General features: G+C 49.3%; 7 protein-coding genes across 7 annotated transcripts, besides 5 other annotated features; 2 read left to right on the top strand and 5 right to left on the bottom strand.

Annotated features, from left to right (window-relative positions):
• Positions 1 to 999: 999 nt before the first annotated feature.
• Positions 1,000 to 1,024: a microsatellite.
• Positions 1,025 to 1,179: 155 nt separating this feature from the next.
• Positions 1,180 to 3,781, top strand: ACLA_023560 (arrestin family protein; the record flags this gene model as incomplete). Its single annotated transcript, XM_001269067.1, has 3 exons — positions 1,180 to 1,936; positions 1,999 to 3,071; positions 3,134 to 3,781. The coding sequence occupies 3 exons, from the start codon at positions 1,180 to 1,182 to the stop codon at positions 3,779 to 3,781; spliced, it is 2,478 nt and encodes an 825-aa protein (XP_001269068.1).
• A 555-nt stretch (positions 3,782 to 4,336) lies between these two features.
• On the bottom strand, positions 4,337 to 4,823 carry ACLA_023550 (putative quinol monooxygenase; the record flags this gene model as incomplete). The annotated part of the gene is made up of 3 exons (XM_001269066.1): positions 4,337 to 4,484; positions 4,571 to 4,683; positions 4,761 to 4,823. The coding sequence occupies 3 exons, from the start codon at positions 4,821 to 4,823 to the stop codon at positions 4,337 to 4,339; spliced, it is 324 nt and encodes a 107-aa protein (XP_001269067.1).
• A 764-nt stretch (positions 4,824 to 5,587) lies between these two features.
• ACLA_023540 (esterase/lipase family protein) lies at positions 5,588 to 7,206 on the top strand (the record flags this gene model as incomplete). Its single annotated transcript, XM_001269065.1, has 3 exons — positions 5,588 to 5,674; positions 5,777 to 5,925; positions 6,012 to 7,206. 3 exons carry the CDS (start codon positions 5,588 to 5,590, stop codon positions 7,204 to 7,206), a joined length of 1,431 nt encoding a protein of 476 aa, XP_001269066.1.
• Positions 7,207 to 8,644: 1,438 nt separating this feature from the next.
• On the bottom strand, positions 8,645 to 9,835 carry ACLA_023530 (chitin synthase export chaperone; the record flags this gene model as incomplete). Its single annotated transcript, XM_001269064.1, has 3 exons — positions 8,645 to 8,830; positions 8,911 to 9,482; positions 9,595 to 9,835. The coding sequence occupies 3 exons, from the start codon at positions 9,833 to 9,835 to the stop codon at positions 8,645 to 8,647; spliced, it is 999 nt and encodes a 332-aa protein (XP_001269065.1).
• Positions 9,836 to 14,333: 4,498 nt separating this feature from the next.
• Positions 14,334 to 14,367: a microsatellite.
• Positions 14,368 to 14,837: 470 nt separating this feature from the next.
• Positions 14,838 to 14,871: a microsatellite.
• Positions 14,839 to 14,871: a microsatellite.
• A 4,600-nt stretch (positions 14,872 to 19,471) lies between these two features.
• Positions 19,472 to 19,497: a microsatellite.
• Positions 19,498 to 19,738: 241 nt separating this feature from the next.
• Positions 19,739 to 20,643, bottom strand: ACLA_023520 (GNAT family N-acetyltransferase; the record flags this gene model as incomplete). The annotated part of the gene is made up of 3 exons (XM_001269063.1): positions 19,739 to 19,783; positions 19,833 to 20,387; positions 20,530 to 20,643. 3 exons carry the CDS (start codon positions 20,641 to 20,643, stop codon positions 19,739 to 19,741), a joined length of 714 nt encoding a protein of 237 aa, XP_001269064.1.
• Positions 20,644 to 21,137: 494 nt separating this feature from the next.
• Positions 21,138 to 22,297, bottom strand: ACLA_023510 (acyl-CoA thioesterase; the record flags this gene model as incomplete). The annotated part of the gene is made up of 2 exons (XM_001269062.1): positions 21,138 to 21,986; positions 22,043 to 22,297. The coding sequence occupies 2 exons, from the start codon at positions 22,295 to 22,297 to the stop codon at positions 21,138 to 21,140; spliced, it is 1,104 nt and encodes a 367-aa protein (XP_001269063.1).
• A 705-nt stretch (positions 22,298 to 23,002) lies between these two features.
• Positions 23,003 to 23,664, bottom strand: ACLA_023500 (mitochondrial 37S ribosomal protein bS6m; the record flags this gene model as incomplete). Its single annotated transcript, XM_001269061.1, has 3 exons — positions 23,003 to 23,312; positions 23,418 to 23,449; positions 23,515 to 23,664. 3 exons carry the CDS (start codon positions 23,662 to 23,664, stop codon positions 23,003 to 23,005), a joined length of 492 nt encoding a protein of 163 aa, XP_001269062.1.
• Positions 23,665 to 23,720: the final 56 nt, after the last annotated feature.

Raw genomic sequence — 23,720 nt, 5'->3', positions numbered from 1 at the left:
CGTCATCATACTCTGTAGAGTCTTCCCATCCACTGGTCTGGAGATACAATATCTCCATCGTAATAATTATTATAGGTCATCATTAATATAACATGGTTGATCTACCTTTTTTTTTCCCTTCTATCTATCAAAACCTTTTTTTGTGTATGCCCAAGGAACAAGTGATCCGCACCGCCTCATTGCCATCGTGTCGATTCCGTCACTTCGTCCCATGAGAATCTTGGGATTTCTCCATCCTGCAACTCTGTTTTGCTGCTGAGGTTGAAATCACCCCCGTGTACACTTTGATTGTACTCCCGAGTTTCTTGAGTTCTTGAGAGTCTGTTGGTGAGATCTGTTGTTCGAACCGGTCTTGGGTTTTTTGTCTTACACCCGCAATCCCCGCATCATCGGCCCTTCTGGCCTGCGATCTTGTTGGCGGTTTGGTGATCACCAGGTAGGTGGTGGTGTTCTTCTTTTTTTTTTTTTGTCTGTGTACTCACTCTCCCACCGCCTCTCAATCCAAGGGACCAAGGAAAGGTAAGTAAGGAAAGACGCCGGCCGAGACAAAACGTGAAGAGGTCGAGTGACTGAGTACTGAGTACTGACATCTTCATCTGGAAATTGACAGGGTATCCATACCTCCCAAGAGATTCGGATCTGGGGGAAACGACACCTCGTTCTGTTTCCGGGCCAAGTCGGCGTGGCTCCTTGCGTGGTCGATCATCAGCCAAAGAAGCAAAAGGCACCCGAAAGTACGCTGTAAAAAGCACACCAAAGGAAGAAAAAAGAAAAAAGAAAAAGAAAATAATCGCAGGATCCAAATGCACTGGGAGTGTGCATAAGTTTATTATTATTGGAAGAGGAAGAGGAAGAAGGAATATTTAATTGATTTTTGAATTATTTGGAGGGAGAGTGAAGGGTCAATACCTAGTTGATCGTGATACGATACATCATCATCAAATTATTATTATACTAATAGCTGCAGACCACCAGGGTAAGTCATTTTTCATTCTTGTGTCTCTTCTCTCTCTCTCTCTCTCTCATTCTCATTCCACCTGCTTCACCTTTCTTTCTACTTCACTATCTTCTCCTTTTGAACTGTCACCCCCTTCCCCTCCCCCTTTCAATCCACTCTCCTTCTCACCTCAGGGTCGACTGGATCAACTTCATTATGCGTCTAGCTCGTTGTCCTTCACAATGTTAACCGCTTATATCTCTCCATTGCAACAGGACCCGGACTCACCGGAGTTTATCCCAGCATCATCTGGCTTCTTCAGCTCCAGATCTGATCGACGTCGGTCTATTGCTGCGTCTACCGTAGACACGAATCTCGCTGTTGAACAGTTTCCCAAGCAGACCCGTTCTCGTCGCGATTCCCTACGAAAAAAGCTGGCGGGGCCACGGGAGAACGCAAAGCGCTTCCTCCGCTTGGGCGCGCCGCCCATTAATATTCCTCATTCCTCCCTATCACCGCCACTTACGACCGCTCCCGCGACTACGCCTAGAACCTCAACTACGACTAATCATTATCATACCCGCGCCATGTCCCGGACAACACGGCCTCGTCCGGTGTCCGAGATCATCTTATCCCCCAACGAGGCGCAAATGTTAGTCTCTGCCGCTGCTGCCGGCAGGATGCGATCCGACTCTTCCTCCACAGTCTCTATGACACGGCCTCCGGCGTCGGCGCCAGATACCCCTCCCGTTTCGGACACACCGGCGCCGTTCCCTTCGCTCCGCAACGAGAAGATCGTCGCCACAGGAAGCGGCATCGCTGTTGGGATCGCATTAACGGAGCCTGTGCTTTTCCTCCAAGGTTACGATCAAAACGATCTCAGTACTAAGAAATCCGCCATTCTCCGCGGTCAATTACACCTCAAGATCACCAAGAGCGTTAAGATCAAGAAGATCTCGATATGTTTCCGTGGTCATGCCCAGACCGACTGGCCAGATGGTAGTGTCTCTCCGTCAAATAACTGCCCCCATCAATTGTTTCGGTGTTACTAACTGAACCAGGAATCCCTCCCAAGAAGATTCATTTCCACGATAAAAAAGACTTGGTTACGCACGGCGTGATGTATTTCAACCATGGAGACACTGCCCTGATGCAGAACGACTACGGAGCACACTTCTACCAGCATGCCAAACCCATTCCCTCGGTCACGGGCAAGGATGGATCGATGACCACGACCCGAGAGCTGTTTTCCAAGAGCGGATCCTCCACCTCGCTTCATCATCACCAGCCGACCGCGAAGGAGCTCAAAGGGCTTTCGCTGCAGGCAAACCACTCGCACTCGCGCAGTTTCGGAAAGAATGAATTGCCCACCAGCAATCATTCGCATCCTCAGCGCAACTACCGATTGTTTCCAGTCGGGGACTATGTGTACAACTTTGAATTTCCTATCGACGGCTCCCTTCCGGAGACTATCAAGACGGATTTGGGCTTTGTCCGATATGACCTTGAAGCGATCGTGGAACGTTCGGGGGCATTTCGTCCGAACCTACTGGGTACCCTGGAGGTGCCCGTGATCCGTACACCGGCCGAGGGCTCGCTGGAGCAGGTCGAGCCCATCGCAATTTCTCGGAACTGGGAAGACCAGCTCCACTACGATATCGTCATCTCAGGGAAGTCTTTCCCGCTTGGCTCTCAAGTACCCATCGCCTTCAAATTGACCCCCCTCGCGAAAGTGGAGTGTCACCGGATCAAGGTCTACGTCACAGAAAACATTCAGCACTGGACGTCGGATAAGAGTGTGCATCGGTTGCAGCCAGCAAAGAAGGTGCTGTTGTTCGAGAAGCGAGCGGACTCGGCCAGTGTGAGCACTTATCCCGGGAGCTCCATGCGTGTCACTGCGGGCGGCGGCATCGACTGGGATCATCGTGCAGCCGCTGCGAGAGGCGAGGAGATTATAGATCGCAATCGGACGAATTTGCTTGGAAATCTTGCCAGTGATTCGGGGATCGGCCCCACCGAAATGGAATTCAACGTTCAGCTTCCGAGCTGCCAGGAGATGAAGAACCGGGATGAATCACACCGACTACATTTTGACACGACTTACGAAAACATTCAAATCAATCACTGGATCAAGGTAAGAATTCTCTTTTCCAACCCTCGCGCATGGATCACCGCTGATCGATGATTGATACACAGATTGTGTTGCGTCTTTCCCGACTCGATGAAAGAGATCCAGGCAAGCGCAGACACTTTGAGATCTCCATCGATTCACCCTTTCACCTTCTCTCTTGCAAGGCGACCCAAGCCAACATCTTTCTTCCGGCGTACACCTCTCCAAACTCGGATCCGGTGCCACCAGCGCAAGAGTACGAGTGCGGATGTCCCGGAGCGGCCTTGATCAGCAGGAATAACTCAAGCAGTCAACTCATAGCGTCTGATCGGGAGGATCCGCCGGCGGTTTCCCGCAGCTTCACCAATGGCTCCGGAGGCCTGGCTCGTCCACCGCAGGTACATCTCGCGCACGAAGCGAGTAACGATCGAGTGCCCCGACCCATGCACCTTCTCCGGACCCCATCCTTTGCTCCGCCACCCTTTGAAGATGTTCCTCCTCCACCACCTCTCATCACGCCGCCCCCAGAGTACAACTCGATTGTGGGTGACAACGACCGCGAGACTGTTCTGCAGGACTACTTCTCACGGCTATCATTTTACGAAGAGCACGAGGACGAAGATGAGCGCGGCCGCGGCCGCGTTGACGTGCCTCTTACGCCGGGAGGCCGTGTGAACCGCAGCATGGATGTCCCCCGAGAATGGATCCGGCTCGGGGAACCAGCTCTCCCTTAAATCCCTACGGATAAACTCTGTATGCGTACATGGTGTTTTACGAAGTCATGATCTTTTGGAAAGTGTACCTTGGGAAGGTCTTTTTTTTTTTTTTCTTTGAATGACGGATCCAAGCGGGAAAGCATTAGGAGTCCGGGTACAAACGGAGGAACATTTGGAAGTCGTTTGGAAGTTTTAACCATACCATGGGATAGTGTGTGTTTTTATGGAGGCATCAAACAAGTTTTCATTTTCTTTTTTTGTCTGCTGGTTCGTTTTTATTCCCAAGGCGCAAACAAGGCTGTGGTTGGAATTTGACAATTGCTTGGAAGCTGAAGTTGGGCAGCATCTGCGTCTTCTGAGCGGACTTGACATCATATATTTTATATTCATCGAATATATAATGCATTGTGCCAGCACCTGTATACTCTTTTACACTGAGAATACTCAATGCTCAGTTGATCAGTTGATCAGATGATCCAACATATGCCAGCACAACCTAATGACTCAACACACCGAAGTATACCCCCATAATTCATAGAATACCCGACCACATCCACAAACAACCCACCAACCCTAAATCTTCGACCTGCAATCAAACCCCGCCAAAAACCCCGACTTCTTCATCACCGGCGCCTTCGCCAAACACGGTGCAATCCGCCGCGAAAAGTCCTTGAACTCCTGCGTCGCCGCATGCTCCTTCAAATTCGCCAAATCGGTGTACCTAGAGGATCCCCCCCCCCCCAAGCACCCCGTTAAATCCGGACCACAATCATTCACCAGGTTTATCATAGCAAGGAGAAAACTTACTTCTCCACGATGACCAGCTCGTCGGTTCCCTCCGGCCGGACGGCGAAGTAGATCTGAGTCTTGGACTCGTGGGCCTCGATGTGCTGCGAGAAGGTGCGGAAAGCGTCAACGACCTGGTGGAGCGGTTAGATTGGTTTCAGGGTACGCAACGGACGGAAGATGGAGGGGGGGAAGGAGGGGTTCTGTCTACCTGGTCGTATTTCCCTGGCTTGGGGACCAGCGTGACGATGTTGTAGATGGCGTCTGAGGACATTTTCGCTTTTCTTGTTTTGGGGTGATGGGAAGAGAGAGCTGGTATATATAGATGTAATACACACCAAGGGTTGTCAACTAGCAAGACGCGAGCAGCACCTGATATAAACTATAGAGCACTGTATGCATACTACACTACCTGGAGACATCACGGACCTAGGTACCTATCTACCTATATATCTAAGTCTCCGCTGAGATCCTAGCGTGGCCAATCACGTAGTCGGCCTCGGGCCGGTCTGAACGAGAGATCGATATGCCCAGAAGATGCCGAGGATGTGGAATTACGGATTACTGATGCGGAAAGTCGATAAGTTGGTGGTTTATAGTGCTGAGTATTGGTCACCTCGTCCGCTGGCATACGTAGATCATAAAGATGCATGCTGGGATTACTGACAGTTATTTTGGTTGCATGGCTGATACTGTCGTCCTACCATCGGATCGTGGTAGCACAGCCTTCAGGCCTAGATATGTTAGTGTCTTCGATCTTGGTCCTCTTCGGTGAGATTATCCATTTCTTGGTTGATGAACCCTGTGCTAGTAGTTCATGCAATCGCAAGTATATAATAATAGAGACATCCAATTATCTCTAGTACTCCGTATGAATGTACAATCAACAGCTGGATGTTGATGTATTAATATTGGTTCTGTTGTCGTTGAGCGTTAGAGCACGTGATTAGAGCGGGCACCAATGACGTAACCCAGTTCTAAGGTACTTTTCTGTCGAACAACTTTAGTCTCGTGCCTTCTCTCGATACTCTCAACTCTATGCATCGCGAAGATGTATTCTCTTCGTCCACACAGGGCCCGAACATGAAGAAGACATTGCTGTTAGTGTTTATCCACGGCTTCAAGGTATGTTTGCTGCTGAAGGGTCCAAGGCTCCGCCCATTTGTCAACAAATGCTGGGGAAGTCCTGTCACAAGAGCTCATACTAACATCGCTCTATCTCGACAGGGAGACGATGATACGTTTGCCAATTTCCCAGATAGTCTGCGGTCTCTAGTTGCCCGCGCGCTTCCCACGGTTCAGGTCGCCACCGCGGTATATCCCAAGTATGAGACTCGCGGGGTTCTCAAGGAATGCGTGGGAAGGTTTCGGGAATGGTATGTCGGCGGGGAGGCATTCTGGGGAAACTCCAGCTTGGCTGGGCCATGCTCATCGTTACTGATATGGATTTTCTTACTTGTAGGCTTCAAAATCAGGTCATCGACTTAGAAGTTGCAAACCGAACCGCCTCGCCTACCGTTGATCCCTCCGTGCATGTCTTTCTAGTCGGTCACTCCATGGGTGGCATTGTTGCCGCGGAGACTCTTCTGTTACTCGCATCCGAGCAGCCTATCCCGCCGAAATTTAGCCCGAATATATCGTCGAGTCAAGCTACCGCGGACTCTCTGAACGATTCAACTGCTGCCGAAGGTTCGCGTTTGGTGGAACCAGGCTCGTTCATGTTTCCTCATATACAAGGAGTGCTCGCGTTCGATACTCCGTTCCTGGGGATTGCTCCAGGTGTCGTGTCATACGGTGCTGAAGGACACTATCAGACTGTAGCAACGGCGTATAACACAATTTCAGAAGTCGCTGGCATCTTTGGCTTCGGAGGAGCTGCCAATACTTCCAGCAAGGCCTCAGATGCCAATCGACAAACACAGCCCAAGCCCCTACCTTCGCCGTCTGCTAGCGGCACTGCTTCAGCTGCGGATGCCGCGGCCACGCCATCCTGGCAGCGATGGGGTCGATATGCCATGTTCGCGGGCGCGGCAGGTGCAATGGCAGCAGGAGGAGCCGCTGCAATGTACTCGCAACGGCAACGTTTGACTGATGGCTGGGGCTGGGTCTCATCTCACCTTGCTTTTGTTGGGTGTTTAGCACGTCCGTCGGACCTTCGACAGCGTTTGACACTCTTGTCGAAGGTTCACGAGGAACGAGGTATCAACTGCACAAATTTCTATACGTGCCTCGGCAAAGGCGCGCCATCATTAGTCGAAAGTACAAACCAAGGCAAGACCTCCTTCACCCAACGGATCATTCGTTCAAAGCATCGCACCTTCTGCTCCCTCCCACCCGAGGTCGAGGGAACTCAAGAGTCGTCGCCTTCCTCCGGTAACGGGATTACGTGGGTCAGAGCGGTCAATGATACAGCAGCGGACGAAGTTAGAGCCCATATTAGCATGTTCCTGCCGAAGCAAAATCCCGCATTCTATGAGCTTGTTGCCGATGCATGCAGACTTGTGGTGAATTCGATCGATAAGGGCTGGTACTCATCAGCCACAGAACCCATTATTGACGAAGTTGACGATACCTTATTCGGGTCTAGTAAGAGCAATACTTCGCAAAATACCGATAGCGTACTCATGGATGGAGACGATGTCGTGGTCGTTGACTGACAGACTGAGGGGGTGACAATCGAACTCAAGGTCTCAGAGCCTGGAACAGTTACCGCTATCTACTCCACTATAGTTATCTGCGCGGGCTTCTTACGGACTCGACTGGGTCTTGTGGTTAATGTCTCGTGGATAGAAAGCGGTTACAACTACGTCCCTGTTGATCTCCTTGCCGTTGCAGTAAGAGGTCGCGTGGTAGCGTTCACCGCTGATGATCTAGAAGCATATTTGCGGACATCGATAGGAAGACCAGAAGCCGACTGCACCGCATCATCCTTTGTTGATGGTGTGGGGGCGCGATCCGACTATTGTGGCCAAGAAAATTTGTTTAAAATCCGACTATCCATGGACCAGAAGGTAGTTAGCAGGCAACAAGCAACCAGTCTGGCAGTGGATACAGGATGTGTCTCAGAATCTGAGGTCATGCTATGGAGCTGCGGCCTAAAAGGCTCACGATGATTGCCGAAAGTCCACGAGTCAAGGCAACCTTATTCCGCGGTTCTTATTGGTCGTGTAGGCTGATTTTTGATTGTCTGATCCCTGTACGTGCTAATTAGCGGCGAATCCTGGCCGCAGCTCGGGAATAGAAACTAGAAAGTGTTTCGCGGAATGGAGTGATCGACCACGGGGTCCCACGGCACCCTTGAGTGCGACGACCTGCCCGTTTTCTCGTATTTCAGAAGCAGCCTTTCCATGCGTGGAAGACCATCTGTGCAACTGAAACAACATCGTCAGTTAAGGGTCCAGAATCTGCTTCTGCGACAGTAGTGCCGATAGTTTCAAAACTGCGAGTGATTGTTTTGGCTTTTGTGCTAAAGCTGTGGGCTTTGTCTGCCGAAATTGATCAACGCCCGACTCGACGCTTGATTGGTGTTCTTTTAAATGACTTAATAAATGAAAGGATAGTATATCCTGGTCAACTCAGGATCAGATAATCAAACAGCCACCGAAAAAAAAAAAAAAATACACATTCTAAAAAAAAAGGAGTTGCAACATATAGATATCGCACAAATGCTATGACACGCTAAATGATAAAAGGGACGATGCAGTAGACGGATAGTGGTTTGCCGCATTCACTCAGATACTCATCCATTTTCCCAAAACGGACGTTAGAGTAAACGTCCAGAGGCCCAAGTATCCCTGTTAAACTCAAAAATCTTATCGAGTCGGAGATGCGTATGTATTCGGGCAAAGTCATGTTCATGGCCCATGGCGCTTCGGAGAGCAATAAAGGGGATCGTAGGGATTATCAAAGCTGATACCGGTGAGTACCGGGTATTCGCATTGCATGACAAGGGTCGATGGGGTTAAAAAAAAAAAAACAAAAAAAAGAGAGACATGAAACCGAAATGATGAGCCAACGAAAAAGAAGAGTGTTTTAATTTTGTCTTGGTACAAATGCCATGATCACGGATGCTCGAATGTGAAGAATTCAGATTGATTAGTAGTTCTGGTTGCCATAAGTGGATGCCCGATGATGATACATGCTGCCGGCGTACTCCGAGTGGGAGTCCTGATATGCGGTCGTTCGACGGTCCTCTTCGGGAAGGAGCTCTTTGACTTCCCAGGTGTTGGGTTTGATGCCCACGGAGAATTCCAAGTCTTCCTTTGTGATATAGTCCCAGAACTTTTAAAGCAAGAGAAAAGGTCAGTCATGCATGCTTAGTGTGTTGGAGGAGAGCAAGGGAACAAGTAAGGGAGACCCACTTTATAGACCATCATGACGGCAAGCAGGTTACAGAACGTGGCGAAGAATAGCCCGTCCAGGTAGTGCTGGACATTGTCGCAGATGGTGTCGCTAAAGGCATACAACAGCACCTGTCCGCAGATAAAAACTATAACACCGAATGCGATGTGGCCCAGCGGCCAGCGGTCCTCGAGAGTGTTCATGACCAAGAGGAGCTGCATAACGAGATAGATGGCAATGCAGAGCGCATTGAGGATATACAGCACAACGAACAAGCCAATGGTGTTAGTAGGGCTCATTCCCCCCCACGACTTGAAGGTCAAGATGGAGATGAGGAACGAGACGACAAACATAACGGCTGACGTCAGGCGGAGGAGCCAGACCGACAGGAAAGTGCCATCTTCATAGAGCTGAAACCCGACGAAACCGTTGACGAGCAGGCATGTACAAAGGGCAGAGGCTAAGCCATTCTGCGCTGCCACAAAGTACGGGAAGGGACCGCTGCGAGGCGGAACTACACCGGCATCAATGACCAATGAACATATTGTCAGAGCCATGTAGATGTAGAAAAAAGTGATGATTTCCTTGCGGCCTGGAATTGATTGTGTTAGCCACAGCTGGTGTGTTTCGATGTCGCTTTGTTTCAACCAGTGAATAAAAATAGCAACAAGGGGAAGTGGCGGAAGCGGATCTCTGAGACCTACCAACAGCGGTGAATTTCGACCGGACGTGCAGAATCATGATTACGGTCATGGCTAGGGCGATGATGTGCACGAAGGATGCCGCACCCTCAAAGATGATGGTGTTGGCCAATTCGACATTGCGAGCATAGCAGTTTGAGATGATGCCTGTCGAACCTGATATCGAAGATGATGAAGGTCCCACGAGGGAGCACAGGGGAAGCGCTGTCTTTGCGCAGATGGAGTCAAAGTCACCGAACCCCATGATGATGAAGGACTGTCAGGAAGAGAGATGGCGAATATGTGGTGATTGTCTGAGCGGTACTCCGTACGATGATTGTCGATATCAAAAGAAAGAGCGGAGCCCAGAGGTCGTCTCCACAACAACGAATGGAGATCAGAATATGCTAGGACCAGAGCTCCTATCTCCAGCTCAAATGAGGGGCCCAAGTTTTTCCAACGAGTGACTATGAGATCCCAAGAAGGATCACCAAACGCTAGCAAAAGTCGAACAGGCCTTGATGGTGTCCGATTTAGGCAACAGACGGAGCCTTGAAGTTGGACGAGGGGATTCCTCCGTGTTTCTTTTTCAGAGTCTCCTTGGTCTCAGTTATCACGGGGCACGCTAACGCCAGATCAGGACTGCCTGATATGGGTTTGTTTCTATTTTCGGGATAGCGTGGATCTAGACCCAAAATGGCTAGTCTCAGGGTACGATTGTCAAGGACAGCACTAGCCTAATACAGCTAGCCTACTATTGATATGAGAGCGTAAGCGAGTACCTAAGGTAATCGACAGTTCCTGTTTCCAACCTACCTCGAAGATTGCCTGATGCGATCAAATAGTACGGCCAGGCAGTATCGAACGATGCCACAGGGCGTGAAAGACCTGCTATGATCATTGAGGAAGCAGTACCCGAGTTTACCTTTTGGCTCGGATTGGAACTTGGAACATTACTCTGACTTAGGAGAGAAGAATCTCGATGCTTTCCGACACGTAAACTTCTAGCAGATCCAACCAACCCGAAGTCCCAGAGCCGGTAGTCTAAGCCCGCCTCGCAGAATATAAGGTTTACTAGGCCAGGAACCAGCCCTCTTCGCTCTCTGGTCTCTACTCACTGCTCCGGGGTCCTGATCGGAACGAATTTGCCTCGGACGCTGACTCGGCGCAAAGCCAAGCCTGAAGTATACCGTGAGGTAATTATTGTCACATTGATATCAACCCTCCAGGTAAGGGGTGATGACTTTGGTGTCTACTGTCTACCACCAAATCAGTCCATGTCGACAATATACTACGAATCCTTGTCCATATCAGTGAGGCCGAAGACTTGGGGTCAGAATCTTATTTTGCAGGCTGGCAATCAAACGCTACACTTTGAAATCTCGATTAGCGTAACAGCGCCGGGATCTTGACTGGCAAAGTGATAATGATGATGGGGTTTTCATCATACTAATAGAAGCCAGGATTTTGTGTGAGATATACAAGCTTCTGCAGTTCTGCTCCGCTTGCATGTGACGATAGGGTGAGGTTGAGGAATATGGCATAACTCATAAGTACTAGACTAACCTACTAATAGAAATTGAGTTTTCCACTAAGCCTACTGCACTCTCCACATCCTTCTCGAAGACTGGAGTCAATGTGAATACGTAGTTAGTAGCTAGATATTCTAGTTTACTACTCCGTAATAGTGAATAGAAGACAACATCCGTATATCAGGCAATTCTGGGTCCGGAGTTCGGACGGTGCACGCCCGAACCCTGCCCTGACTCCCGAGAGTTGAGACTCGAGCATCAGAGTGGGCCATGTGTAATCAGCCAGTACTCGTAACCTGCAGAGTAAGTACTAGCCTACTCCCTACGACCTAGGTAGCCACTAAGTCACTAACTACGGAGTAACGGTACTTAGCATGGTAGATTGTCTCACAATCGTATGGTTCGTTGCCTGCATAACTTCGAATTATCTAGATCCCTACGTACTCACTCATCAAATACTGCAGACGAACGAAGCGGTGTCCCAACAACAGCTGACTGTGTCCAGCAAATTGCTCCTATTCAGAGGATGTAAGTATCGCATTGATCTCCAGGAGGCTTTTCTTTTTTTTTTTTTCTTTATTTTTTTAATTTTTTTTTTATATCTTTTTTGAACAGTTCAGTTCCCTAAAGAGGATTAGTCTTGGCGCTGCAAATGTCCCCCTGCTCGCTTCACCATCATCTCCAACCTTGGCAAGATCCAGAACCAACGGCCTTCCAGCAAGCCTTGATGGCTTGCGTCAATCATATCCGGCTGTGACCGTTTGGTGTTGAACCACGAGCAGTGTACCAGGATACCGGCATCTAGCTCCCCCCCCCTTTCAAGTCTGTTCATGCCCATGGGAATCCGATAAACAGCCCCAGGTATTCAATAGGTTGGAATCCAGGAGTCTGAATAAAAGAGAATGAAGTAAATCCATGGGCCGAACCCCATGCCCCCGGTCCTGGACAAATAGAGATACATCTGGACAGGCGAGCCATAGGTTTGAGTACGATCATCGCGCTGCTGGGATGCGTTGTATTGTACAGAGTATCGCCAAGCTTCTCTGAGCAATTATTGCCAGGTATGCTCTCTCAAGCTTGATCACTTCGATTATTAGAATGCCAATGCACTCGTTCCAGAACATGCTCCAAGCGTCCTTCATCTGCTCATCTCCTCCTGGTGAGTCAATCCTGTTGGTGAATCTCCGAGGATTCTGCGCTCCGAGACCAATTAGCGGATGGGGATATGCCATTCAGTTAGTAATTCCCAAAGGGAATAGGGATGACATAGGTGATGAAGCGAACCCTCTCCAAATGAAATAATCAAACGGTGATTGGGATCACACTCACCTACCCTAATAGGTAACCGACAGACGCAACCGACATACGTATGTCGCTCAGGGTGAATTTGGAGCTTTGACTCTGTAGAAATAGTCTTTATTATCGAATCTCGGATCAACTGCGCATCTAGGTTAGGAGATTAAAACCGATGAAACAATGGACACAAAATTAAAAACTGCGCTCAGTTGCTGACCTCAAGATCACTCTTGTTTAGCAGTCGACGATTGATTGTCTGTTATCCTGGAGGGCATCCATCGCCCACATCGACTAATTTGTACAATTTTCGTCATGACACTCCCTCAGCGACGGCCCGACTGGCAGCCAGGCGTATTCCATGGTGGACCATTCCCGTGCCGAATGTATTTAAAACGAGACAGCCTGCTTCAAGTCTCGATCTTTTCGAACGGAACGGCGTATCTAACAAGTCCCGTGTCGGGATCGGCAATGATGGACAACCCTCCACGAGCAGGGACTCCGAGTCAACTTCCAATTGAATCCTAATCGTTCTTTGCCAACCTATCCTCCTTCACATTTCTATGACATCGTAATTGCGTATGCAGGAAGATCATAGCTCGCTGCTAGCGCCACGTGCGGCTGAAGCATCAACGGCCTGCGAGGGACCGCGTCGATCTCCCATATATTCGAGCCGATTAGGACGGGATGGCCACACTGTATCATGGTTCAGGATTCTCCTGGTTTTCCAGGTGGGCCAGGGTTCCCACCAATGCGGCCTTGAGAAAACAAAAAAAAAAAAGAGAATATGAGCTAGGATCGTGACTGTTTTATTCTACTTCCTCCTTGTTTCCCACTGCAGGGTCCTGTAATGTTCCGATTGAGCCGGCATGATGCCGGGCCCGCAATCCCTCACAGGACAATATAGAAACCAGAGAAGCCATCAAGCCACACTTCTTCGGCTTGCGCTAGTAGAGTAAATACGATGCTAGTTTTTTTGGTATTGATATGTGATACTTTTAGGCAGGGATCAGTTCCGGCAGTTAAATAGGATGCCCGAGTGGTTCCTGGAGGGTTTGCCCGTTTGGACAATAGGCAGGCATCCTTAAAATTCCTATTTCATTTGACCCTATATCCGCAGCTCTTATTATTCGCTTTTTCCTTTTTTCCCTTTCTTGTCTTGTATTTTCTTTTTCTTTTTCTTTTTACCTCTTCATAGTATCTGGCATTTAGCAAGAGCATTATAGACATTAACTATAAATTAATCATAGGGATTAATCTTGTCCAACCCTTCTGCAGTTGGCTTGTGATGGCCCCAGTCAAAAGATGGACTTGTAGCAGACACGGCCAACGTCTTCCTGCAACTGCCCACGACAAGACACAGCATATATCTATCTCTTCTCCTCTCTAATTTCTCTATTGCTGCCACCAGAACTCTGCTACATCTCAAGACCAAAACCCAGATCTCTGAAATCTGTTTCAAGTCCACCTTGCGCGTGCTTCAACCCTTCTGCATCTTCGATTGCATACTTCTTCCTGTCTCCGTTGCACGATTGAGATTATTGCACTCTTCACCTCATCCATACCAAGACTATCGTGATGACTTCAGACCCTCCATTCAAAGTTTTCACCTCACAGCTGCAACCATGTGCAACTATTTCAAGAATTACTACATCTACAGCACCTGTCGGGAGCCAGCACTACACTTCATCCGCACGTCAGTCGACGGAAGCAAGGAGAACCGGTGCTCGGACAGCCCGCACGACCGATTCATCGTGGTCGTGGGGAAGTGCCGTCTCTGCCGTTGAGCTTGACTGCTTTGTCTCATGCTTGATCGGACAGGGACCCCTAGCATTCGATAGATCCTGTACCAACAGCACGCATACTAAATGACGGCTTTTCACTTTCTCCGACGCTGCTGAATGTTGACGATGGATGTTCTCCGGTTTCGAACGGCTCTTTTTTTTTTCTTTTTTTTTTTTGTTTTTTTCTTATACGCAAGGCATCGCCTGATGAAACGGCACAAAATGATTGCAAGCGGGGCTCACATCGCCGAAGTATGTCCGCGGTGGTGTCTTGCATGATTCCTCGGGCGAAACTACGATGATGATTACGATCTTTCTCTAGGGACCATCTTTCCTGGGGAAAGAATCCCTCGGTTTTCCTTTGAGTCTGCCCCGGTATTTATGATTTGTTGTTTGCAGAAGAACGGCAAAACAGCGTGTACGTTTTTTTTTTGGTAGACTTTCTCTGGCATGGGAATGGCGCTTGGGAGATTGTACACGGAGGAATACCTATTGGTGTTGGCGTTCTATCGCATGTATATCTTGTTGCTAATCAATCTTGCTGCATGATTTTCTCAGTCATGCTTTTGTTTCCTCTCTTTTCTTTTTCTTTCTTCTAAAGCCTCCTTTCGTCCGTTCTTTTCGTCTCATGTCTTACTACCATCATTGATCTTGCTCATTTTTTTTTTTTTTTTTTTTTTTTTTTTCTTTTTGTGAATGCATTTCTCGGGATTGAATGGCAACGAAATCGACTCAAGCAACAGGGTCGACTAACCCACCATACTACTTTTTAAGTGACTGCCACTAGCTCTACTCCATACTGGCCGGCTATGCCCGTTGTTCCGTTGCATTTGCTGCTCCGGAGACTGAAAAACACTCAACTGTCAAAACGCACACCAGACCCGTCACATGCAGCTCTTGGACTATCAATTGTGCAACTTAGGAATTGGGTGAGCAAAGTCCGTGTCTAAAACGAGAGCATTGCAGAACCTGCGAGACTCGAACTCCGCAGACAGAAACGCATTCCTTACATTAGGACCCGGGCTGGGAATACTCCGCCCTCAATCAAAGGCGGTAGTCTCCGGACTTTTCCTTTCACTTCTCCATGTTGTGCGTTGTTTTTGTTCCACTACACTTCCTCCGAGATGTTCCTATGAAGGAATTGTGAACGATTCAACTAGGTTTTTATCGAATGACAAATTTCGGCGGGACAAGGGGGGTGAATAAAGGTCAAAAAGACATAAACGAGCTTTCCGAGACGTTATCAAGATGTATTAATTCTCATTACGACCGTTGATAACTGACGCAAAGGCCTGCATCCTGCATCTCAAGCCCCCGGACCGTTGGGTGCCAAGCACCCAACCTACTGCATCGATTGAGGGCCCGATGCAGTCTGTGCTTCTTCTCTTCTCCACCTACATACTGGAAAGCGTGCTGGTGGTACTACAATACCGCAATACCATCTAATGGAAGGATGCGATTCACCCAGATTAGTGCAACCCACTTCTGACATTTCATCTGATGCTAGGACTCGGAGATTTATGCACCAGGACAGCGATGTTCGTCCTCACCGGCCCCCAACGACAGCCTGAACATTCGATTTGGCATCCCAAGTCGATATGGATGTGACTTGGCCCCTCCATGCGTGGCACGGCATTCGACAAGCTTGACGTCTCAAGTCGACCAGGGTTTTAGATCGAGAATTCAGATTAATAACGTTGATACCCATGACTAACTACTAACTACCTACCAACCTCGATCGGCCTTGTTTTTGGGCCCCTGCTGCAGCACCTCCCTGCTTCATTTATTCTCATGAAAGATGATCTCTCTAAATTAACGGTTACTTTATTTGACTGGCAACCCTGCGATCCGGACACGTTCAACGGTTTTTAAACAGTCGATAAGTTATCTCCCACATTCATCTTACCTTAGAACAGCTTAGCTCTGTTCCGATTTTGCGGAATCAGAGGCGCGATAGAATAAATCCATGTGGCATGTACATATACATCGCAGTTTTGACACGCGTGGTTACACAACTGCCGGTAGGATACACTCGGACGTGATCAAGCGGCCGCATACAGGCTGCGGTTTGTTTTGCAATGTCCACCTATGCAACCGCATTAACCTGAGGGACGGCTTCGATGGCGATCAGTAAACAGAATTTGGCGAGACAGATACCCCGTAACGAAGAATGATTCCGGCCACAGACGTTCCGAAGCAATTCCGTGGTAGAGTGGTAGGAGGCTTGAGAATGCAGATCAGAAAGGATTGCGAGATCGCATACTTTATTCTTTTCTTTAAGGAGCTTACAAGACTTTTCTTTGAAATCTTGGAAACTTCCACGGGCTGAGGATTGATGCGAGCAGAAGATGGTTGGATTCAGACGGGTCTCGGGCCGAGCAACGGGACCTCCTATATGGCAGTTAATTTACGACTACAATGCTACCATCGTCTCAACGTACAATCTATGCGAAAGAGCTAGGATGTCACGCAAGAATATCTAAAATACCGCCAACCTCCCCTTGCAACTGCGAACTCATCTCATCAAGCGCAGTACCAGCAAGCATATCCCTGACGGCACCAAAACACGCCGAGACCTGGCCCCTAATATAACTACCGAGATGACCGACAGGCATGTAGCCATCGGGGTAGAGTAGGAAATACCGCTGCCGTCGACACCCGTATTCTGATATTGACCGTTGGTTCCTGGGCTACTTCACGATCCTAGTTTGCCTATATGTATATCGCAATATGACGCTGCCCTCAGGCTGCAGACCTATGATACTGGGGATACGCGCATGGCTTCATCTATCTGAAGCCGGGGGGCTTACATCATAGCAGAGCGCTCCTGGCACAGCAATGCTCAAAAAGTGTGAGTAGTACGCAATGCGCTATATGCTATGTAGTATTGGGCACCAGACCAAGCAACCCAACAATCGAATGTGACCGGGTCATGTCAAAGGGCAGCCCGACGATCATCAACGCCACTGAAGACATGGTCTCCTCTGTCTTCGGTAATTCATTATTAGCATTAGCTCAATAAAGGACAATCAGATACGGAGTCAGGCACGAGATCTCAACTCTATGCTGCTGCTGGTAGGTATCTAGTGCACGGCTAAAAGAAGAATGATCAGGGGAGCTGGCCGTTTAGGCGCCGGCTGTAGATCGAGCGAAGGCTAAAAGAGAGTGAGCTAATATTTTGTCACCGAGTGGTGTTCATTGTACGAACTGCGCTCTGTCGGGCTTTAGAACGGTCTCTGGTTGGGGTAAGAAGAAAGCAGAAAGAAAAGGACATGTGGCTAAGATGAACAGTGGCTGGGGAGTGCTGTATCAGGATTCAGGAGATGCGATCCTGCAGCCTGTCTGGAATTCGGACATGTTGCATAACTTTTCAGATGTGTAATTGATCCATCTGGGTCCTAGACTTTTGCCGGCCCGCTATAGCCACTACACTAGCTCAGGATGTACTCTAAGCGAACCCAAGCACGACATGAACGATCCCCACGGAGTCACGGACACCTACCTACCCAGTGTGCATTGATCTCTCAACTATCTAGGTGGTAGTCATTATGGAACTTTGAGCAGCCCACGCAAGCCGAGGCTATTGGCGACTGGCAAGATCAGACTATGCACAACAGCTCGATTAGCGATCCAGTCTCACTGTCATGCGTCTAGATTAGATCGGAGGCATCACAGAGCCCGAGACGGACTTCTGTGAGCTTCCACTTCCTGCTGTATAGACTATGATAGTAGCGCACGGATCACAATGCAATCTATATTTATGCAGCTCGCGGTGTAATCAGGGGTATGGTATTCGGCCGAGACTACGTCAATAGTTAGATTGTTCTCATTATCCGTATTGGGAAGGAGATACACAGACCGTATGTGCGAAGAGGGCAATATATCCCCCCTCCCCCTCCCCCTTGTAATATGACAGGATGTGGAAATTGCTGTGATTTGGGGGCGTATACTTACTCTTTTTCATAAGATAGATTCCTGGTGTATTTGTAAACATTTGGCTATGATGAGACAATCTTTGCTTTGTAAATTATGACAGTCCTACCGATCAAGAGATCATCAAGAGATCGACTGTCGGCCAATGGGTGTACTGAGGTGGCTGCGGTAGCAGTCAGAATTTCCTGCTCCTGATTGATACATATACAGGCAGACATCCTTCCGGCTAACCTACTATTTTAAGGAGTGGCTACAGGTGTCCACGGTGGTTTGCATAATCGACCCCCTACCAGTCAAGAGGATGCAGCATATGTCTCGAAATGACATATACCGTGCACTATCTCATAGTGCTGGTCAAATCCTGGTTCATCAATTCCCAAGTGCCGTGTAACCATAGTTGACCCGTCTCGACTAGAGCATCCTGGGGCAACGGTCCGTTGCGGTCTCAAACTCTAGCTTAAGGCACGGACCCTATTCGCAGTGGGTCATCAAAGCTAGAAAGGAAGATGCCTGCGATGCTCAAATTGCTTACAACTTTTGGAAAAGTCAGTCTCTCTGCGAGACAGAAAGTCAGCACCTTTCACCCCATGCACGAAAAGGACCCTGGAATATGCGCAGAGACGATCCCGCGAGCTTGCGCATGCTTCATTGGACGGAAAAGAAGACCACGAAACAGCGATATACGGATCTCCGTCTCCCGATTGATTATGATTAGCCGTCTGCTGACGTTACCGGGGGGGTTCGAACTTCGAAGCGAGCATTACAGAGTATAGCGACTATAAATTACAAACGTGCTTACCCAGTGATGATCGATCGGCGGGTGACCCCAATTCCCTCTGTGTTTCGGCCGGGTTGACACTGATGGGTCAAGTATTCGAGATCCGTGTCAGTTTCATGAGTTTGGTGAAATATCTATCGTAGTTGCTGTGAGCCTGTGATTCGCGTTGATACTTGATAGTTTGATTGCGGTGGATATATACTTTGACAGGTCACACTGGCGTGTTTCAAGAGAACACGGACCCCTTCGTAGAGATAGGCTAGCTGTACTCCGTCAATCGTCATATTCGAGATTATGTACCCTTGGCATATTATTGTAGGTCTGGATCTGTCGATGACAAGGGACGTTGGCCATGATAGGCCTCTCTGAACCGGAAAACAGAGGCAAGTGAAATGCAAGTCGCGGTCGGTCCCAAGGCGCCGTGTTTGGATAGGTCGGTGAGTGTGACTGTGGATTGAACTTGTCCCGGCATGCATTGCATGGATTCAGACATGGATGGGATGCATGACGCTTATCTTGAGGTCGACTTTATGTTTCTAATTACGGCTGATTGACGAACGTGCCGTGCTGGGTTGAAGGCCTGTCAGGCTGTCAGGCTGTCAGGCTGCCTGAGCCCAGTCGTACATTTTGATAACGGCTTTGGGACATCCCTGCGTTTGGACAAATTCAAATTGGATTCAACGGATAGTAATGCAAGAATCTCAACCTAAACCCTCAAGAAGCAGACAAGACCACTGTTGCCTAGTACCTAGGATCAATGCTAGGGGGACAAATGATGAACCACAAAACGTGATTTGTCGTAAATGCCGCATGTCAGCAATAAAACCCCCAAAGTCCCAACGCCCCCTTCAACACTTTGGCTTCGGACCTCGAACCATACAATACAGCTGCAGCTAAACGTCAGTATGAGAAGAACAACAACAAATCAGACTCAGGTCATACCATGCACACATCCTCTCCGTCCCTGCACTCCATCTCCTTGGCCATCTCGAATCCCATGCGCCGATAGATCTCCACATTGGGAACATTCTTTGAACTCTCCAAATAGCACTTTACACCTTCCTCATCCGCTCGATCAGTAACAGCCTCGAACAGCTTCTTTCCAATGCCCCTTCCCTGCGCGGCCGGGCTGACTGCCACAATGTTACAGAAATAGTAACCCCGGGGATCGTCCCAGATCTGGCTCTGCGCCTCCCGCTGACAATCCTTCCAGATCCAATAACGGCGAATGTTGAGGCCGCCCCTGCCTATGTGGCACACATTGTTCAGGAGCTGTCGAAACGACAGGACCCAGCCCTGCGCCCAGCTGTACCAGCTCTCAGGTTCCGTGGCGGGATGCGGCGCCAGCCAGCACGAAACACCCAGCACAGGTGAACGGGCGCTGGTGTCGTCTTCTTTCCCTGCTGGGGGCACTTCTTTGGCGACTTGGAAGATGGCGTTTTTGATGCCCCATCTGCAACGTGCTTCAAGTGAGTCATAGTTTCTCTGTTTGTTGAACTGTCCACATTCAAATTCCAAGGAGAAGAACGCGGGTCGAGATCAACGACCGCGCCTCGGAGAAGGGATGTGTTAGCTTGTCTCCGACATGCAGATTTGTTCATTTTAGTGTGCATGTTTCATTCCGTGCAACTTGACATACCTTGGTGGGATTAAAAACCCATTTGAAGTACGGATCGTCTGCGAATGCTTGCTGGATCACCTCGATCGCCTCGGGGATGTCTGCCTCGGTGAGAGGGAAAACTTCAATGGCCATTTTCTGAGAATATGTACGTTGATACAACGGTGATGATGCCAGTGATGAGATTGACTGTCCTGTTCGGCAGCGCCTTGAGCACGTGAGGGTGTTGCGGGTACTCGAATGTATCTTCAATATCTGTCTCTGCGGAGGTGGTATAATCAAGTGAGCTATCTTGCGGGTATTTCTGATACATCACAAGGTTCGAATGTTGATTCTGGGTATATGAAATCGCAGGGATCAGTGAACCGAAGATGAAGTAATGACGTCCAAGACCATTATTAGACTAAATAATGGATATCTCCACTGGGTTAAGCCCTACTAGGCAGTTCCACGCGGGCACTTCATGGATGCTTTAGTCTTTTTTGGCTTATCTTCACAAGTACTTTCCCTGATAGATTCCTCGATAAGCTTTATTCCCATGCTTGCTGCTGCTCCTTAGTTAGGGCATTTAAAATTATCTTCTAGGTTATACAGTCCAGGAATTCTATCATAAATAGCCTCTATCTTATTTAAAGCCTTTCTCGACCCGGGTTTGAAAGCCGCAGCATGCTATCCTGATAGCTGGTGGCGATCAATGTCCCTTCCGGACTCCACAGGTAGCTCTCATGAATAGCTCTGTTCTCACCGGATGTAGGCGTCCAACCTTCCTGAATGAACCATTTATTTGGTAATTCAGTCGCAGCACTGTTTGATGCTGCACTCCAGTCAATCATCCTCAGTGCGTCACCATGTTGGTGAAACACCACGGTGAGGGTCAGACTCGCCATAGCCGTCCAGTTCCTGTGACCTAACGCGCGCGGTATCAGGAGCAGCGAGTTCTTGTCGCTCGAGTACATGTGCGCACAGGCATAGAGATTATCGAATTCGCCTGCCTGCTCTCTGGCTTTGAGGTCTTCCTTGCTCGACACTTTCGACGGATCCAGTGGTGATCCCTTCAGCGAGTAGACCGTTAGCTGGCGAAATTTTTCCGGACTCCGCTTGATCTCCTCTGTCTGGTTGTAGTCTTTCATATCCACCTTCTTCACAACCAAACCGGGAAACTCGCGCTCAGTGACGTTCCCCTGCTCGATCTGCTCGATCCACCAGTCCGCGTCTACCCCGTAACTGGGCAGATGGTCCTCCGGCCGCTTGCCGGCCAGCAAGGCCTTGAAGCGCTCCTGCGCGGGGGCCGGCTGATGATGGAACGTCCGCTGGCCTTCATCGCGCTTGAACGAGCACAAACACGAGAAGCAGATTTTGCCGTCTTGCCGCGCATCGACCGCGCGGGTGCAGTACATGCCTCCGTCTCGCAGGTGGCGGACTGTGTACAAGTAGGGAACATCCAGAAGACCTGGCAGGATGAACGTGCCCGTCATGTCCTGGTGCCGGTCAGCTGGAGTACCATGGGCGGCGAGCTCGTGCATCTGCGACTCACGTGGATCACGAACCCCTGTTCGACCGTTTTGGATGCCGCGTAGGCGGATTGAGCGTAGACGTGCCCGCCGAATGCCCGGGTCCCCTCACCGGGAGGGAATGGTGCAGCGAGGGACTGGAACCGCTCGACTTTCTCTGGTTCGGTGGGAGTTCCGTTCGACCCCTCGAGTCGCTTCAGAGCCATCAACTCGGCAAACGCTGCCGGGGAAGGCAAATCAACTGCATTCTTGCTAGCTGGCTCATCTTGTGAGGCCATGATGTTTTCGCGCGTATGAATTTAGATTTCTTGGAAGCAAGGGGCCCCAGGCGAGCTTTGAATCTTAAATGGCGGCAGCGAGGCTGGTCAATGATTCAATGAGTACTGATCAAGACGAGAAGGACAAGGGAACAGATTATTCAAGATACAAGGATCATGTGTCAATGCAAGTTAGTTGGCTGTGCTTCCGGCAATAATTATGTATCTTAGTCTGATAGCGCGATTGACTTCAGGTGATCAACCTCAGCCGATGGTGAAGGCAGAAGCCTCGGCTTGTCGGGGAGAACGCACGACGTATGCATTGAAACTTGCCGCTTTCCTAAAGCATAATTGACAGAATGAAAGCGCATCTGCAGCATCTTCACGAAGCTCTAGCTAAGTCCACTATTCCCGTTCGTCGCTTCAACTCAACGCGGGGTTTGGCGATTGCTGGGAACAGCAGGGCCATATCACGTGCTAGCAACAGCAAGCGTCTGCAGGAGAAACAGATGATGGGCGAGTGAGAGCTAGACCCCCGAAGGTGGAAGGAAAATATTTCTTTATGCGCCTGCAATGTTGGTATGATAGTACAGATAGCCCAGTTCCCATAAATGATACAATGATATCTTGATGCCAGCATTCAAATCAAACAAAACCTCAATTAGCTCAAACCCCTAACCCTTTCGTGTCCCCATGCTGCGCTTCCTCAAAAAACCGTGAAGACGATCAGATCGAATCGGCAATTTTGCGAACATTGGTCCATTCAACCTTGCCCTCCACGTCCTTGATGTCCTCGAGCTTGTCGCCCAGCTTCACCACCGAGAAACGGATCATCCGGGGGTCGAGACCGAGGGTTCTCCGGACAGCCGACTGAACGGGACCTGAAGCATCGAAGCGCATGATGAAGTGATGACCATCTGTGTAACGAGCCTGATGCTTGGTGGTAGGCTTGGGTAGTCGGAAGGTACCCCAGTTGGTGTATCCACGGACTACGCCGCCTGATCGGAGGACCTGAATGCCGGCATTACGGGCGATTCTGTGTTTCAAATCAGCTGATGAAATCCTTGGGCTCATTCCGGCGAAAAGCTCGAGTGATATCTGGACGCGCAACGGAGTGGTGGGGGGATGGAATCGAACGTACTCCCGGACCTCGTTGAGGCTGCCTGGGCGGACCTACAGCGTGTCAGTTCTACATTCAAAGAGTAGATAAAACAAAGAGCCAGAATCAAAATACTCACAACGGCAATCAATTCATACAACATCGCATCGACGGGGCTAGTGTGGAATGACGCTTCGGAGACAACTGGCGGCGGATGAGATTTTCGTGAGCTTTCCCTTCCGGCGTTGCGGACAACAAACGGCCGTTCCTTATCAGCAGGGCTTGGCATTGCCTATCAGTTCGGAAATCTAGTCCAAGCTGCATTTAATCTCCATTTCTCCTCCG

This window comes from Aspergillus clavatus, genomic scaffold (assembly GCF_000002715.2).
Source record: "Aspergillus clavatus NRRL 1 1099423829805 genomic scaffold, whole genome shotgun sequence".
In the NCBI taxonomy this organism is placed as follows: Eukaryota; Fungi; Ascomycota; class Eurotiomycetes; order Eurotiales; family Aspergillaceae; genus Aspergillus; species Aspergillus clavatus.
This window is presented reverse-complemented; position numbering and strand designations above follow the sequence as displayed.